Source organism: Pseudorasbora parva, chromosome 7 (assembly GCF_024679245.1).
Source record: "Pseudorasbora parva isolate DD20220531a chromosome 7, ASM2467924v1, whole genome shotgun sequence".
Classification (NCBI taxonomy): domain Eukaryota; kingdom Metazoa; phylum Chordata; class Actinopteri; order Cypriniformes; family Gobionidae; genus Pseudorasbora; species Pseudorasbora parva.
In genome coordinates, this window is record NC_090178.1 from 2,079,282 (window position 1) to 2,094,365 (window position 15,084).

Below are 15,084 nucleotides of genomic sequence, written 5' to 3' on the forward strand. Positions count from 1 at the left end.
CCAACCCCTTCCTATTCCTTCCCGTCCTTGGTCCCATATTGCACTGGACTTTGTGTCAGGGTTACCAGAGTCCAGTGGCAATACTGTGGTTCTCACAGTCGTGGACCGTTTTTCTAAGGCGGTTCATTTCATTCCCCTTCCCAAACTCCCCTCTGCTAAAGAGACTGCTCAGGTGATCGTGGACCATGTCTTTCGGATTCATGGTCTTCCGGAGGATGTGGTCTCCGACAGGGGTCCCCAGTTTGTCTCTCACTTTTGGAGGGAGTTCTGTCGGCAGATTGGTGCTACTGCTAGTCTGTCGTCAGGATTCCATCCACAGACCAACGGTCAGACGGAGCGAGCAAACCAGGATCTTGGGCGGATTCTCCGGTGTCTTGCTTCTCACAGTCCTTCATCCTGGAGCCAGCAACTCACTTGGGCTGAATACGCCCATAATACCTTGCCGGTGTCGTCTACTGGATTGTCTCCTTTCTATTGCTGTCTTGGGTATCAACCCCCTCTGTTTCCCTCACAGGGTCCCGAAGCTGCGGTTCCCTCAGTTCAGGCATTCATTGATCGGTGCCGGCGGACCTGGAGGCGGGCCAGGGAGGCACTGCTGCGAACGAGGGAACGCACCAAGAGATTGGCGGATCGTCGTCGGGCTGAAGCACCTAAATACATCTGTGGGCAAAGGGTGTGGCTTTCCACTAGGGACCTGCCTCTTAAGGTGCCATCTAGGAAGTTGGCACCGCGGTTCATTGGGCCATACCCTATTGTCAAGGTGATCAGTCCGGTGGCGGTACGGCTTCGGCTCCCGCACCCTATTCATCGTGTTCACCCTGTCTTCCATGTCTCTTGCATCAAACCCTTTATTCGTTCCTCTGTTTCCCGTCCCTCTACTTCTGTTTCTGCTACTTCCCCCCCTCCTCCCCTGATGGTTGAGGACACTCCTGCCTTCACTGTCAGGAAGATCCTTGATAGCCGAAGGCGGGGAAGGGGATTCCAGTATCTGGTTGATTGGGAGGGGTACGGTCCGGAGGAGAGATGTTGGGTCCCGACTCGGGACATCCTAGACCGCTCGCTGATCGACGATTTCCACCGATCTGCTCCTCAACCCAGGACGCCTGGAGGCGTTCCTGGGGAGAGGGGTACTGTCAGGACTCGGGTTTGATCATTGCTTTTCCTGCTCTCTCAGTTGTTTCCCTGTATTTTTCCATTGCACCACAGCTGTGCTGTATTCTTAATCAGCACTACTGCACACCACTCTCTCACCTGTCCCTCATTTGAGTTTCCCGCTCTTGATTTTGGAGGCAGCTGTGCTGCATTATAATCAGGGCTCTTGCACACTTCTCACCTGTTTCTCCTTTCGTTTAATTTCTCACACTATTTAGCTTCCACTCTTATCTGCCTTCTCTGCCAGAGTGTTTTGACTGCTTTTTTGTCATGCTCCAGCCTCTTAGATGTCAAATCTATTTTCTGTCCTGTCAAGTTTTGATGCTGTTTTGTTTTTCCCTAGTCTGGTCCAGCCCTGCAGCTCGGTGTTGCCATCTCCATTTTGGGGATTGGCTTTTTGTTATTGAGTCTGTGCCAGTTCTTGGACTTTTCCCTGCCCTGCACCTTGCTGTGTCATTTTGTTGGTCCTGAACCTACCTGTCCCTCGATCACTCTCCTGGCTTGCCCTCTTGCATTACTGCCTCACTGGACTGTCTACCTGTTGCTGACTTCTGCCTGTTCTTGGATTGTGTCTACAGCTATTTCCCCTGACGTGGCAGCTCGGCTGCCCAGTTAAATATTGTTTTCTTTTACTTTGCTTTTTGTCCTAATAAATATTTTGAACTGATCTGCTCTTGGGTTCTGTTCTTCCATCCAGCCCTCACAGTTTATGTGGTTTATGAGGACACAAATTTGTATAACTACATGGGTATTACACTGGTATTACACTATAAATGTGGTTTATGAGGACATATCAAATGTCCTCATAATTCAAATGGCCTTAAAAACATACTAAATGATGATTTTTTGAGAAAGTAAAAATGCAGAATGTTTCCTGTGATGGGGTAGGTTTAGGGGCTGTGTGTGTGTGTGTGTGTGTGTGTGTGTGTGTGTGTGTGTGTGTGTGTGTGTGTGTGTGTGTGTGTGTGTGTGTGTGTGTGTGTGTGTGTGTGTGTGTGTGTGTGTGTGTGTGTGTGTGTGTGTGATGGGTAGGTTTAGGGGCAGTGTAAGGGGATAGAAAAAACGATTTGTACAGTATAAAAACCATTACGCCTATGGAGAGTCCCTGTAAACCACATAGACCAACGTGTGTGTGTGTGTGTGTGTGTGTGTGTGTGTGTGTGTGTGTGTGTGTGTGTGTGTGTGTGTGTGTGTGTGTGTGTGTGTGTGTGTGTGTGTGTGTGTGTGTGTGTGTGTGTGTGTGTGTGTGTGTGTGTGTGTGTGTGTGTGTGTGTGTGTGTGTGCACTGGTATCGGCCGCTCGTGCAGACTATGTAATACAGAAATAATATTCCTATCAATCGCGGGTGGATGAGAAATAAATCATTGTGTTTGTTTGATAAAGACGTTTATGAGCCCTGTGGTCAAGAGAATCATTGCATTTGCCGCTTTCAAAATAATCTCTCCCTCATGTGAACTGACAGTGGCATAGATATGACAGCGGAGCTAAAGCTCATTAAATATGCAAATCAGTCCTAGCTGTGGGCCTTTAATTCCAAGTCTCCAGCGACACGCCCATCAAATGCCCAGCGTTCAGGAGAGAGCCTCAAAACCAAAATAGCCGATTACTTATTAGTTATGATGTTTTTGAATGTAAAAACCACATGAACGTCATTAGTTGACCTCAAACAACAGTATAAAATAAGCCAGTTCATGACACCTTTAATAAAACGAAACACCAATGTGTTGGTCAAACCTATCTCATGGGAGAACAACTCAAATACTAATCAACAAAAGTGCAAAAAAGTCGTCATGTGACCCATGGGGGTCAATTTTGTGTCCTGGTTCAGCACAGGTCACATGGCTCAATATATTGCCCAATGAAAAATGAATTTTTCACAATTTTTTGTCCAATTAATCACCCACAAAAAATTAGGATTCACCTTCAATGGTAAGTAAAGAAGTATTTTCAAGAACTTTACATTATACACTATATTGCCAAAAGTATTGCGCCGTCCCTCCAAATCCCTGAGTTCAGGTGTTCAATCCGTGTATAACTCCAGCTCTCGGCCTGCAGACGCTTCTACACACATTAGTGTAAGAATGGGTCGCTCTCAGGAGCTCAGTGAACTCAAGCGTGGGGCCGTGATAGGTTGACACCTGTGCAATAAGTCCATTCCTGACATTTCCTCACTACTAAATATTCCACGCTCAACTATTAGTGGGATTAGAACAAAGAGGAAGCCATTGGGGACACATTCTAGAGCAGTGACGTGTTCTCTGGAGTGACCAATCATTCTTCTCTGTCTGACAATCCCTTGGACGAGACAACGGGACTTGCCTGACTGCATTGTGCCAAGTGTAAAGTTTGGTGGATGGGGGATTATGGGGTGGGGTTGTTTTTCAGGGGTTGGGCTTGGCCCCTGAGTTGCAGTGAAAGGAACTCTTAATGCTTCACCAAGACATTTTGGACAATTTCATGCTCCTGACTTTTTGTGGGATCAGTTTGTGGACGGCCCCTTCCTGTCCCAGCATGACTGTGCTCCAGTGCACAAAGCGTCGCTCCATAAAGACATGGATGAGGAGTTTGGTGTGGAGGAACTTGACTGGCCAGCACAGAGTCCTGAGCTCAACCCGATAGAACAGCTTTGGGATGAATTAGAGCGGAGACTGAGAGCCAGGCCTTCTCGTCCAACATCAGTGCCTGACCTCACAAATGAGCTTCTAGAAGAATGGGCAAAAATCCCCATAAACACACTCCTAAACCTTGAGGAAAGCCTTCCCAGAAGAGCTGGAGCTGTTAGAGAGGGTGGGCCGACTCCATATTAAACTGGGAAGCTCAGGTGTGTGTTAAGGCAGTCGTCACAAAACTTTTGGCAATGTAGTGTATATCATTAAATGTTCTCTAGGCCAGTTGTCCCCAAACCTGTCCAGCCCTGCACATTTTGTATTTCTTCCTCATCAGACACACCCACTTCAGGTCTTGCCATCTCTACTAATGAGCTGATGAGTTGGATCAGGTGTGTCTGATGAGGGAAACATGCAAAATGTGCAGGGCTGATGGTCCTCCAGGACAGGTTTTGGGACCACTACTCTAGGCAACATTGTACCATAATGGAATCGCATAAGGCCATACCAGACACACTAGGTTGGATATAAAAATATGATATATCCATAAATTAATTATATATATATATATATATATATATATATATATATATATATATATATATATATATATATATATATATATATATATATATATATATTTGTAATGAAAATAGTTTGAATTATCTAAATATCTTTTCATTTTTACATGATTTTGTAATGCACTTATAAGAATATTAATTTACATACTTTATCTGCACAGAATATGATCTGCACATTTTCTATAGCGCTTAAAAGAGGTATAATACACAACTAATGAGGATGAGTTGTCATGTGAAGAGGAAGATGAGGATATAGTGACAGTCCAGCAAAGAGACAGTGAAGATCAAAAACAGAGAGAAAAAGGGTGTCAGAACCGTACCTTTAGAGGTTCAACAATAATCCCTTAAAAGGACATCCTTGTACCTTCTTTACTCCTAAAAGGAGCATTAGAGTACAAATACACACCTTAAGGAACTACTGTGAACCGTTTTGTGGTATAAAGGTACAAGGATGTCTTTTTAAGGGACTGCTGTTGAACCCCTAAAGGTACGGTTCTCACACCCTTTTTCTCTGTGTGATGGAGATGAGGATGGATATGATAACTTTATATGATGTTTGGTAATACTTGTGTGCCACGATGGTACAATGTTGCCTGAGAGCAAAAATGTTACTTTTTTTTATTAAATTAGAATTTTTTTATACAATAAAAACTGGATTAAGTCTCTGGTTAAAGAATGTTTTAGATGTTTTCAATATATATATATATATATACATTGTTATAGTGTCTAATTTTAAGCAGGAAAAACAACACAAATATATAAAGCTCTGGGAAAAAAATTAGAGACCACTTAACATTGATTTTTCAGAGCTGTATATATTTTTTCCTATTTGATATTATCACTATCATTCTTGGTGTGACCGTGCCTTGTTTTGTAAAATAATTCTATATTTTTGATGGGAACTTACATATTTTAAGATTAAAGTCTGGGTCTCAAAAAGGCACTTTAAAAATTTTTCTAACATGACCTTCATTTAACAAAAAGCTATAAATCTTTAAAAAGTCAGATCGCCCTCAGAGCTCTTAAAGAAACACCCACTGATGTTCCTCTTTCTCGTGCTTCTCCTCTCCAGGTTTTGAACTTTCTCATTGTGATGAACCCGGCGTGCCTCAATTTGGATCCAAAGTCAGCGACCAAGGCCACTTTGCTGGCAGCGTGGTCTCGTATCGCTGCGATCCGGGCTACAGTCTCCATGGCAGCAGTGTATTGAGATGTATGACAGGCGAGAGGCGAACCTGGGACCATTCGCTGCCCTCCTGTATAGGTAACCCACTGCAACCCTTCACAAGCAATGCATTTCATCTCTCATTCTATTATTATACTAGCCTGCCGTGGTCAAACTCAGCTCTAGTCAGAATATGAGTCTGATGCTCATTGGGCTGTGATTATGGGGCGTGTTTCAACCCAACCAGGAAAGACCTCAATTGGACAGACCAACAACCAATCAGAGCAGCGGAGCGACGCATTACGTTAGTTGTCAAATGTCAACAGAGCTCAACTGCACTGTGTTGCCAAGTCTGCATTTTCCCCCGCTGGTTGTTTTCCATGTCCGTGGGTTGAAGCGACTATTATGTGATATATAGACCCATGAGTGCGAATTTTACCAAATGCTATTTTTTTTTCTGGAGACCGCCCTGATGATCTCATTGGTCAGTTTCTGTTGATCATCTGTTGATCATCTGTTGATCATCTGTCCGTCATCGGCTAAAGCCCGCCCTGATGATCTCATTGGTCAGTTTCTGTTGATCATCTGTCCATCATCGGCTAAAGCCCGCCCTGATGATCTCATTGGTCAGTTTCTGTTGATCATCTGTCCATCATCGTCTAAAGCCCGCCCTGATGATCTCATTGGTCAGTTTCTGTTGATCATCTGTCCATCATCGGCTAAAGCCCGCCCTGATGATCTCATTGGTCAGTTTCTGTTGATCATCTGTCCATCATCGTCTAAAGCCCGGCCTGATGATCTCATTGGTCAGTTTCTGTTGATCATCTGTCCATCATCGTCTAAAGCCCGCCCTGATGATCTCATTGGTCAGTTTCTGTTGATCATCTGTCCATCATCGTCTAAAGCCCGCCCTGATGATCTCATTGGTCAGTTTCTGTTGATCATCTGTCCATCATCGGCTAAAGCCCGCCCTGATGATCTCATTGGTCAGTTACTGTCGATCATCTGTCCATCATCGGCTAAAGCCCGCCCTGATGATCTCATTGGTCAGTTTCTGTTGATCATCTGTCCGTCATCGGCTAAAGCCCGCCCTGATGATCTCATTGGTCAGTTTCTGTTGATCATCTGTCCGTCATCGGCTAAAGCCCGCCCTGATGATCTCATTGGTCAGTTTCTGTTGATCATCTGTCCGTCATCGGCTAAAGCCCGCCCTGATGATCTCATTGGTCAGTTTCTGTTGATCATCTGTCCGTCATCGGCTAAAGCCCGCCCTGATGATCTCATTGGTCAGTTTCTGTTGATCATCTGTCCGTCATCGGCTAAAGCCCGCCCTGATGATCTCATTGGTCAGTTTCTGTTGATCATCTGTCCGTCATCGGCTAAAGCCCGCCCTGATGATCTCATTGGTCAGTTTCTGTTGATCATCTGTCCGTCATCGGCTAAAGCCCGCCCTGATGATCTCATTGGTCAGTTTCTGTATTATAATCACTCCTCTATGGATCGAGTCCAGTCCGAACTGCCCGAGCTCAGATGCTGTGGGCGGGGCTGAGTTCGGCTGCCACCCAGACTGTTAGTATGCCGTGAACTGTATGCACTGTATTCTGTATTCAGTAAGCTAGTATTTTCTTATAAATGCAGCCATGTGCATCCTTAATCCTGATTTATCCTGACATGGATTCCACTTAATTGGACTTGCAGCTGTGTGTGTGTGTGTGTGTGTGTGTGTGTGTGTGTGTGTGTGTGTGTGTGTGTGTGTGTGTGTCTCTACAAGCACCTTGCCTGTTTTTGTTGTGAATAATTGATCTACGGCAGTGTTTCTGTCACGCGTCTCAGTGTTCGATGTGTTTACAGGCTGATTTCAGTCCTCCAGCGTCTTACACGCCTCGCCCAATTAAACGTTGGTCCCGATGCATGGTGAGGGTTTGTGTAATTGTAGTGTTTGTTCACCTTTATCATGTAAACACTGTAAAGACTGAAGCTGAAGTGTGTCATTTTTCTGATGGGAGCGCTTTCTTTTATCCCAGTATAATGTACAGAGACAGCTGGAAGTAAAGCGTGCTTGTGCTTTACAATAAGGGCCGATTTATTCGCATTTTGCGAGTTAACAAGTTTGTTTTTGCAGCATTTATTAAACTAGGTTAATGTTCATTTAAAAATATACTTTGCATGTGTCAATACCTTGTTATAGATATTAATATTATTGTAGTATGTAAAAAATTATTAACAAAAACACACACACAATCACATAAAATCGTGCACACACACGCACGCACGCATGCCTGCGCGCACACACACACACACACACACACACACACACACACACACACACACACACACACTCAATCACACACACATTAATTATCATATTATTTATTATAAATAAATAATTATAAATATAATATATATATATATATATATGTTTTAATAGTTATTATTTCATTATGAATATATAATATTTAATACATATTTAATAAAAAATATACAATCATATATGTATATTTAATTCAATATATTAATTTAATTCAATAAATTATTTCATTTCATTTAATTCATTTTATTTCATGTAATTTTATCATTTATTTAATTTTATTTTTATTATTTCATTTAGTTCATTTCATGTATACATTTATTTATTTTACTTAATTTTATTTTATTATTTATATTATAATTATATTATTATATTTATTAAATTAAATTGTATTATTTAAATGTATAATTTTATTGATTATATTTCATTTAATATTTTAATTTAATACTGTTTTTTATTACTAATTTTATTATTTTATTTAGTTTGTTTCATTTATTTATGTATTTAATTTATTTTCATTAATTGTTATATATAGTAATTTCAGAGCGGTAGCAAGTAATTAAATAAATAAATGTGAAGAGAAACATTTTTAATTAGGAAAAAACATGAATTATGCACCAGAAAATAAATGTTTTGATTTGACTGTGAACATATGCAAATCATCTTTGTGTATTGCTGTTTATTTGGTCAGTTGAGAACTACAAAACATTTAGCTTAGCAATTAATGCTAGCGTTGATGTTTACTGTATGTGTGTGTGTGTGTGTGTGTGTGTGTGTGTGTGTGTGTGTGTGTGTGTGTGTGTGTGTGTGTGTGTGTGTGTGTGTGTGTGTGTGTGTGTGTGTGTGTTTTCATTTGCATTGTAAATCAGAGATTGGTCCATTGCTCAAATCCTGAGTTTAATGTGCTGAAAAGAGCTTGTGCTGTTAATGACTAGATAATATTTTGTTCACGAATAGCCTTGAGATTCATACAGTGCAAACAGGAAATACTCATGGGGAAAATGTTTTTGGAGCACATACTCATTTGTAGAGTGAATATTCATCATTACCATGCTGAAAAGACCAGCATATGTTGAGTTTTGGATGCTGGTTTGATGCTTTCCAGAGCGGGATGTTGTCCAGGATTGCTTTGCCCAGCAGCTGCTTAATTATAGACAACTGAGATGCTCAAACTTCTTAACCTGCAAATCACATTTAATTACGAGACTGACAGCATCTACATGCTCTTCCCCTCGTTTAGCTGGAGACATTGGCCCGTTAAAGCATATTGTGAAGTGTACGGTGTTTTGCACACTTTTATACTCATTTAGCGTGTTTGACATTATATAATTCTTGTATAAATTCTTAATTATCCAACATGCTGTTTTTATGACCCCAAATAAATTGAGAGCACATGGAATATTTATAATGCAAAATCCATGACCATTTGAGCTGCGAAAAGGTCAGACCAGTTATAACATCTAATTTCTTTAAAAGTATGTTGAAAAATATGCTTTTTGTCAACAACCCATCTTTACATCAATATATGAACATACAACCATATTGATCAGATCAGCATTGCACATTTAAAATATGATGATCTTGGAATTTAAACAATCAAAATTAGTTTTTTGCAATTAATTACCCAGCATAAAACCAAGTCTTGGTTTTGTTTTTGGGCTCTGCTAGTATGTTTTTATGCTTGAATAATTGATTATTCCTCATATTCTCCATTGTTGCGGCTCCTCTCTTCCCAGTCTGTCAGTAACTCTGTTTAGTTCCTGTCTCTATGAAGCCCCTCCTCCTGAAAGCACACTGTGCTCTGATTGGTCGGCTGGAACGGTGTGTTGTTATAGAGTGCCGAAGTCATGACGTCACTTTGTAGGCCAACCCGGAAGTTAGCGGCGCATGGGTCCCCTCGATCAAAAGCCGATGCATTTTCCCCGTAGACTTTTGGACAATCGCAAAAAATAAGATCTGTGTTCAACAAAGAGTTATGACCCTTACACGTTTTGTCTATCAAGATAATCTTTACAAGTGAATCCAAACTCTATACCGTTTGAAGCCTAAATAAAGCCGTCAGATATAAAATGCTAACGGTAGGCTATAAACGGACTACAGTCGCGGATCTACGTCATCATCAAGCGTCCTCAAACTTTATTTAAAAACACGTTCGCTCATTATGATCTGAGCTGTGTATGAACACTTATCCACTTTTTCATGAGAAATATTGCCCATTAAGCACTAACTAAGTATAGCTGTATCAATTTACAATCGTATGTCCTTTTCCTTAGACCAGAGATGCCCAAACTAGGGCCCGCGGGCCAAAGTTGGCCCGTGGTAACCTTTGATTTGGCCCACCGAGGTCCGAGAGAGAGAGCCTACATTTTGAAATGATAAACGCTCAAACATTATAATAAGCATGCATGTTTATTTTCCGTCAGTGAAACAACTCACTGCAGCCTGTAAAACAATTAAACAATTATCAGTAAATAATGGTAACCCAAAGAGTATAAGAAAATTAATTATTAGTTAAAAAAAGATTTGTAGATAGATTCCTAGCCTTTTCCCCCTTAAAGATGCGTCCTATGCCGGTCTGCGCTTTGAGATGAATGTGGGACATGAGCTGGATAGACACCTTTTCTAATATCTTTGTCTTCATGATGTTGCAAAGCAACACTTGTTGTAAAAGGGCTGGAGAGTGAATTTTATCTTCCACAGGGCCAAGACATTTAGGCTATGTTTGATTATGCACCGCTAGAAAAAGCGAAAGTAAAACCGCTGGGTGCACGTGAACTGCGCTATTCAAATAAACTTGACGCGCCTCAAGTCTAATAACAAGCACAAACATAAAATGTAATAAAATAAAATTTGTCAAAAGGTATTCGTCCTACAGTCTTTACCATAGATGTGAATGGGTATAATATACTTAATTATACGCAAACGAAAGGAAGAAGCATTAAAGGGGTACTTCAGCGCTGGGAAGATGAATCTGTATTTAAACTGGGTCATCAATGCAGTAGAAATGTGAAATTATTTTTGAATTTGGTGCCTTCTAGACTGAGAAAAGACAGAAAATGTATTTTTGTCCCATGGGGATGAAAGACTACAATTCCCAGAATGCTTCACTGCCCTGTGAGGCCATTCCCAACACCACCAACTTCATTACTGTGACTGAGTTAGAGAAGACACTTCTGAACGTGTCTGTTCAATATAATGAGTGAGTCACCGCGCGAGTGTCACAGCCCTGAGCACTAACTGCACGAGTGATGAGAGCTGAGGTAATTGCGACTACATTCGCGGCATACATTCACACAGGAGTTCAGTCTGGCACGCGTTTCAGTTCATGCCTTTGCAAGCTTAACTTTCATAGAAATGAATTTGAGAAGTTAAAAGACTTACATTGCTCACCATAGCTCCGTTTAAATGATCCTGTCTGCAAGCTGAGCTCTCCCTGCCAGCTGAGTGTTATCTCCCATCCCCCATGCGCAGATTCAAAACATGCGGAAATGGCTCCCTCTGCTGGCTGTAGTCTTTAGCCTCTGGGCAAACATTCCTCCTATGATGCAAAAATTGTCATTTTGCATCATAGGAGGAATTTTTCCAGAAATAAAATGCATAAATCTCTCGTCTCAGGGAGATATGAGGGGGGAAAGCACAATAATTTGAATATTCTCCAGGGTTTCTACTGATACAAAGCCATATGCTAACCGCTGAAGTAACCCTTTAATATTTTCCTGTGAAAATGAGTGCGACGCGAGTGAAGATTTGAGAAAAGAAACCAGATGTCCATCAAATCGGGTGACCAGAACGCAAAACAGAATTAAAAAGCTGGCAGATCTTAAATTGGGCTCAGCCCACCTCTCTCATCCAGGGCTGCAATGTTACATCTGCAAATTTATTTCCTTTTTAAACAAAGTTTTGTGCTTTTACTCCTGTGGTAATATTCACGTAAAACAGCATTCACATACCAAACACTGGGTTAATGACGAAGATAGAGCTTTAAGTAGAAAATAGTTTTTATGTAAAGAGATAAATTAAAATAAAAAGTGCACAACTCTTCTTAAGTGGAAGGAAGCTACCTTTTTTCCCCATCACGTGGAAACTTGTGCGGGTGAGTCCTTATTTGGGTTAATAAAATAATGAAATTATAGTTTTTAAGTAGAAAATAGTATTTATGTAAAGAGATATAATTTACTATACTCTGTATTTTATCTTTTTATAAAAATAAAAATAAACGACGATATCATCGTCCATTGCGATGTTTTACTGTAAACATTGTCAACTGCCAATTTAGGGGATATATCGCCCAACCCTATTTGCAAACAGTCTGTTCCTTTTTTAAAAGAGTAAAATATCCGTCAACATTATGAATCTGGATCATTGTGTATTTGACATTGAACCGTATTTTACATTGAACACTTGGGGATTGTTGCCCATTTAATTGGTCATTAAAATGCAACACTTTACAAATAAAACTGCATTAGTTAATCAGATTACATTTGTTTTATATTTATTGTAAACATTATGAAATGAATAAACCCATAGCAACTTTAATGTAGGCCTAATACAGTTTGATTTATGATTTTTTTTTAAATGACTTTCGGCCCACGTCTCTCAATCAAGTTTGATTTTTGGCCCTTCATAGGAAAAAGTTTGGGCACCCCTGCCTTAGACGATTGATCATAATCGAGGAGAGAACCGCTATAAATCTGGACATGTAGAACAGCGCAGCTTTCATTCGACGACTTGTGCTTCCATCTCGGGACAAAACAAAACACTACAGTCTCTCCACAGAAATGAAGAACTGGTGATCGGTAACCTTAATATCACAGATTTCTGTGTGGAAAATATTTGGAAACACTACTATTTGAAAGGACTAAATATATAACTTTGTATATTAACTGAAAGGTAAACTTCTAAGAACGTGAAGCTGAAACGCGGGCTAGTTTTGTATTTTTTAATAAACATTTACTTACAGAATTCAAAAGTGAATGAAACGCGGGCCGGTGAGATTTCCCGTTTGTCACGATGACGTCTAAAGTCCCGGCCAAAGGATGTAGTCCCTTTTAGCAACTTGTTAGCAACCGCTGTTTTTAAGACACAATAAAGTAAAAAATAAAAAATCACAAGCAGGTTAGAACTAGTGTGTTTTATGTCATAGATCAAAACATGAAAATATTTAGAGGCTTTGTTAACTACAGACCTTATTTCAGGCGATTTAGCAAAAACCCGTAGACTTTAGAGCGAGGGATCCGGAAGTGCTGAAATGCTAACTCACTTCCGCGTTTTGGCCTACAAAGTGACGTCATGACTTCGGCACACTATTGGACAAGCGCTTGTGTTTGCTCCGCCCCTTACCATGTTTCAACACACTACTAACTAACTCAACCAGGCTCGCCACTTTTATTCTGCGTATGAATTATTATAATGAGGAATATTGTGACGTGTTTTTTCCCAGAAGAAAACTCAAAACTACAATGGAGGCGTTTCAGGCGTTCCAAATCACATCATTGGACGAATACACAATCAAAATTAGTTTTTTGCAATTAATAAACCAGCATAAACTTGCCTGGAATACATGCCTTTTTTTAATAGGAGGAATTGTCTTCCAGTTAGTCACTTACAAGGTTCTAGTTTACTTAAAGAGGGCCTATTATGCCATTTTACAAAGTTTTGGTTTAGATTTTTGGGCTCTGCTAGAATGTTTTCATGCTTGCATGTTCAAATAACACATTATTTCCTCATATTCTCCATTGTTGCGGCTCCTCTCTTCCCAGTCTGTCAGTAACTCTGTTTAGTTCCTGTCTCTATGAAGCCCCTCCTTCTGAAAGCACACTGTGCTCTGATTGGTCGACTGGAGTTGTGTGTTGTGATTGGTGTGGGAAATGCCCCGCCCCTCAGCATAACTGCCAGTTTCAACACACTACTAACTAACTCAACCAGGCCCCGCCCCTTTATTCTGCATATTAATAATTATAATGAGGAATATTATGATGTGTTTGTTCCCGGAAGAAAACTCAAAACTACAATGGCGGCGTTTCAGGAGTTCAGAAACACTGACTCTGATATAGAGAAGAACTCCCGCTGGAGGGACTTTGGGGGAAAAAATCATGCTCAAACAGCAACATTACACACTAAAGGAAGATGAATATAGCACTACTACACTTCTGCCACAGAAGACAGCTGCTTATGAAGTCAGCAAGGTAGATCACAATGTTTTCAGAACAGAATCTGAGTTTAAAAACTATACAGAAGCTTCACATAAGTTGATCAGTCTCGTAGCGTCATCAATATTTATGGTCGACCAGTGTATTCTTGCCTTTTGTATGATGAAACTGATGAACAATAGAGCAGTCAGAATGAAGTATCCGTGTTCTCTGTAGACAGTCTCCCGATGAGCAGATGCTTGAAGCTTGCCTCGGGGATCTACTTGCTCTTATGACAGCGCCTTGGGAGTTTCGACATCAAAATGGTGCACATGGAGGCTGTGCTAAATATTTCATACAAAAGCGAGCTGATAAATGCCTCTCTTTATACAGCTATTTTCCTTCTTCAGCAGATCACATGCAATTATTAAATACAACATCAAATATTAATACATTTTTCTTCCTTAATGAAGCAAGTTGACCGTCCAGATCACTTTCTGCCACCCAAGTAAAAAAAAAACAACAACAAAAAAGTCCACTATTATATTTGGGTAAGTTTTGAAAAACATTCAATCAAACACAATGATTGATTAGTGATGTTTGCTATCACTGTTGCTCATATTGGTTTAGGAAAACTAATTCCAAAAGAACTGTAAGATTAATGACCTGTTTTTGTTCAGGTTTTCACCACTTAAAATCGATTATTGGTTTATTGGTTATTGATTTATTGGTTATTTTATCCATTATTGGTTGGATAAATAGATATCCAAAATCACATCATTGGTTGGACAAATACATAGTCCCGCCCCAAAATCACATCATTGGTTGGACAAATACATAGTCCCGCCCCAAAATCACATCATTGGTTGGACAAATACATAGTCCCGCCCCAGAATCACATCATTGGTTGGACAAATACATAGTCCCGCCCCAGAATCACATCATTGGTTGGACAAATACATAGTCCCGCCCCAAAATCACATCATTGGTTGGACAAATACATAGTCCCGCCCCAGAATCACATCATTGGTTGGACAAATACATAGTCCCGCCCCAAAATCACATCATTGGTTGGACAAATACATAGTCCCGCCCCAGAATCACATCATTGGTTGGACAAATACATAGTCCCGCCCCAGAATCA

General features: G+C 40.5%; 1 protein-coding gene across 2 annotated transcripts in view; it reads left to right on the forward strand.

The window, feature by feature from the left end:
• csmd3a (CUB and Sushi multiple domains 3a) overlaps positions 1 to 15,084 on the forward strand; it is a 579,356-nt gene that overhangs the window by 277,396 nt on the left and 286,876 nt on the right. For both annotated transcript variants that reach the window (XM_067447773.1, XM_067447774.1), the window contains exon 24: positions 5,412 to 5,603. In XM_067447773.1, the coding sequence (XP_067303874.1) occupies positions 5,412 to 5,603 (192 nt within the window). The remainder of the gene's footprint in view (positions 1 to 5,411; positions 5,604 to 15,084) is intronic.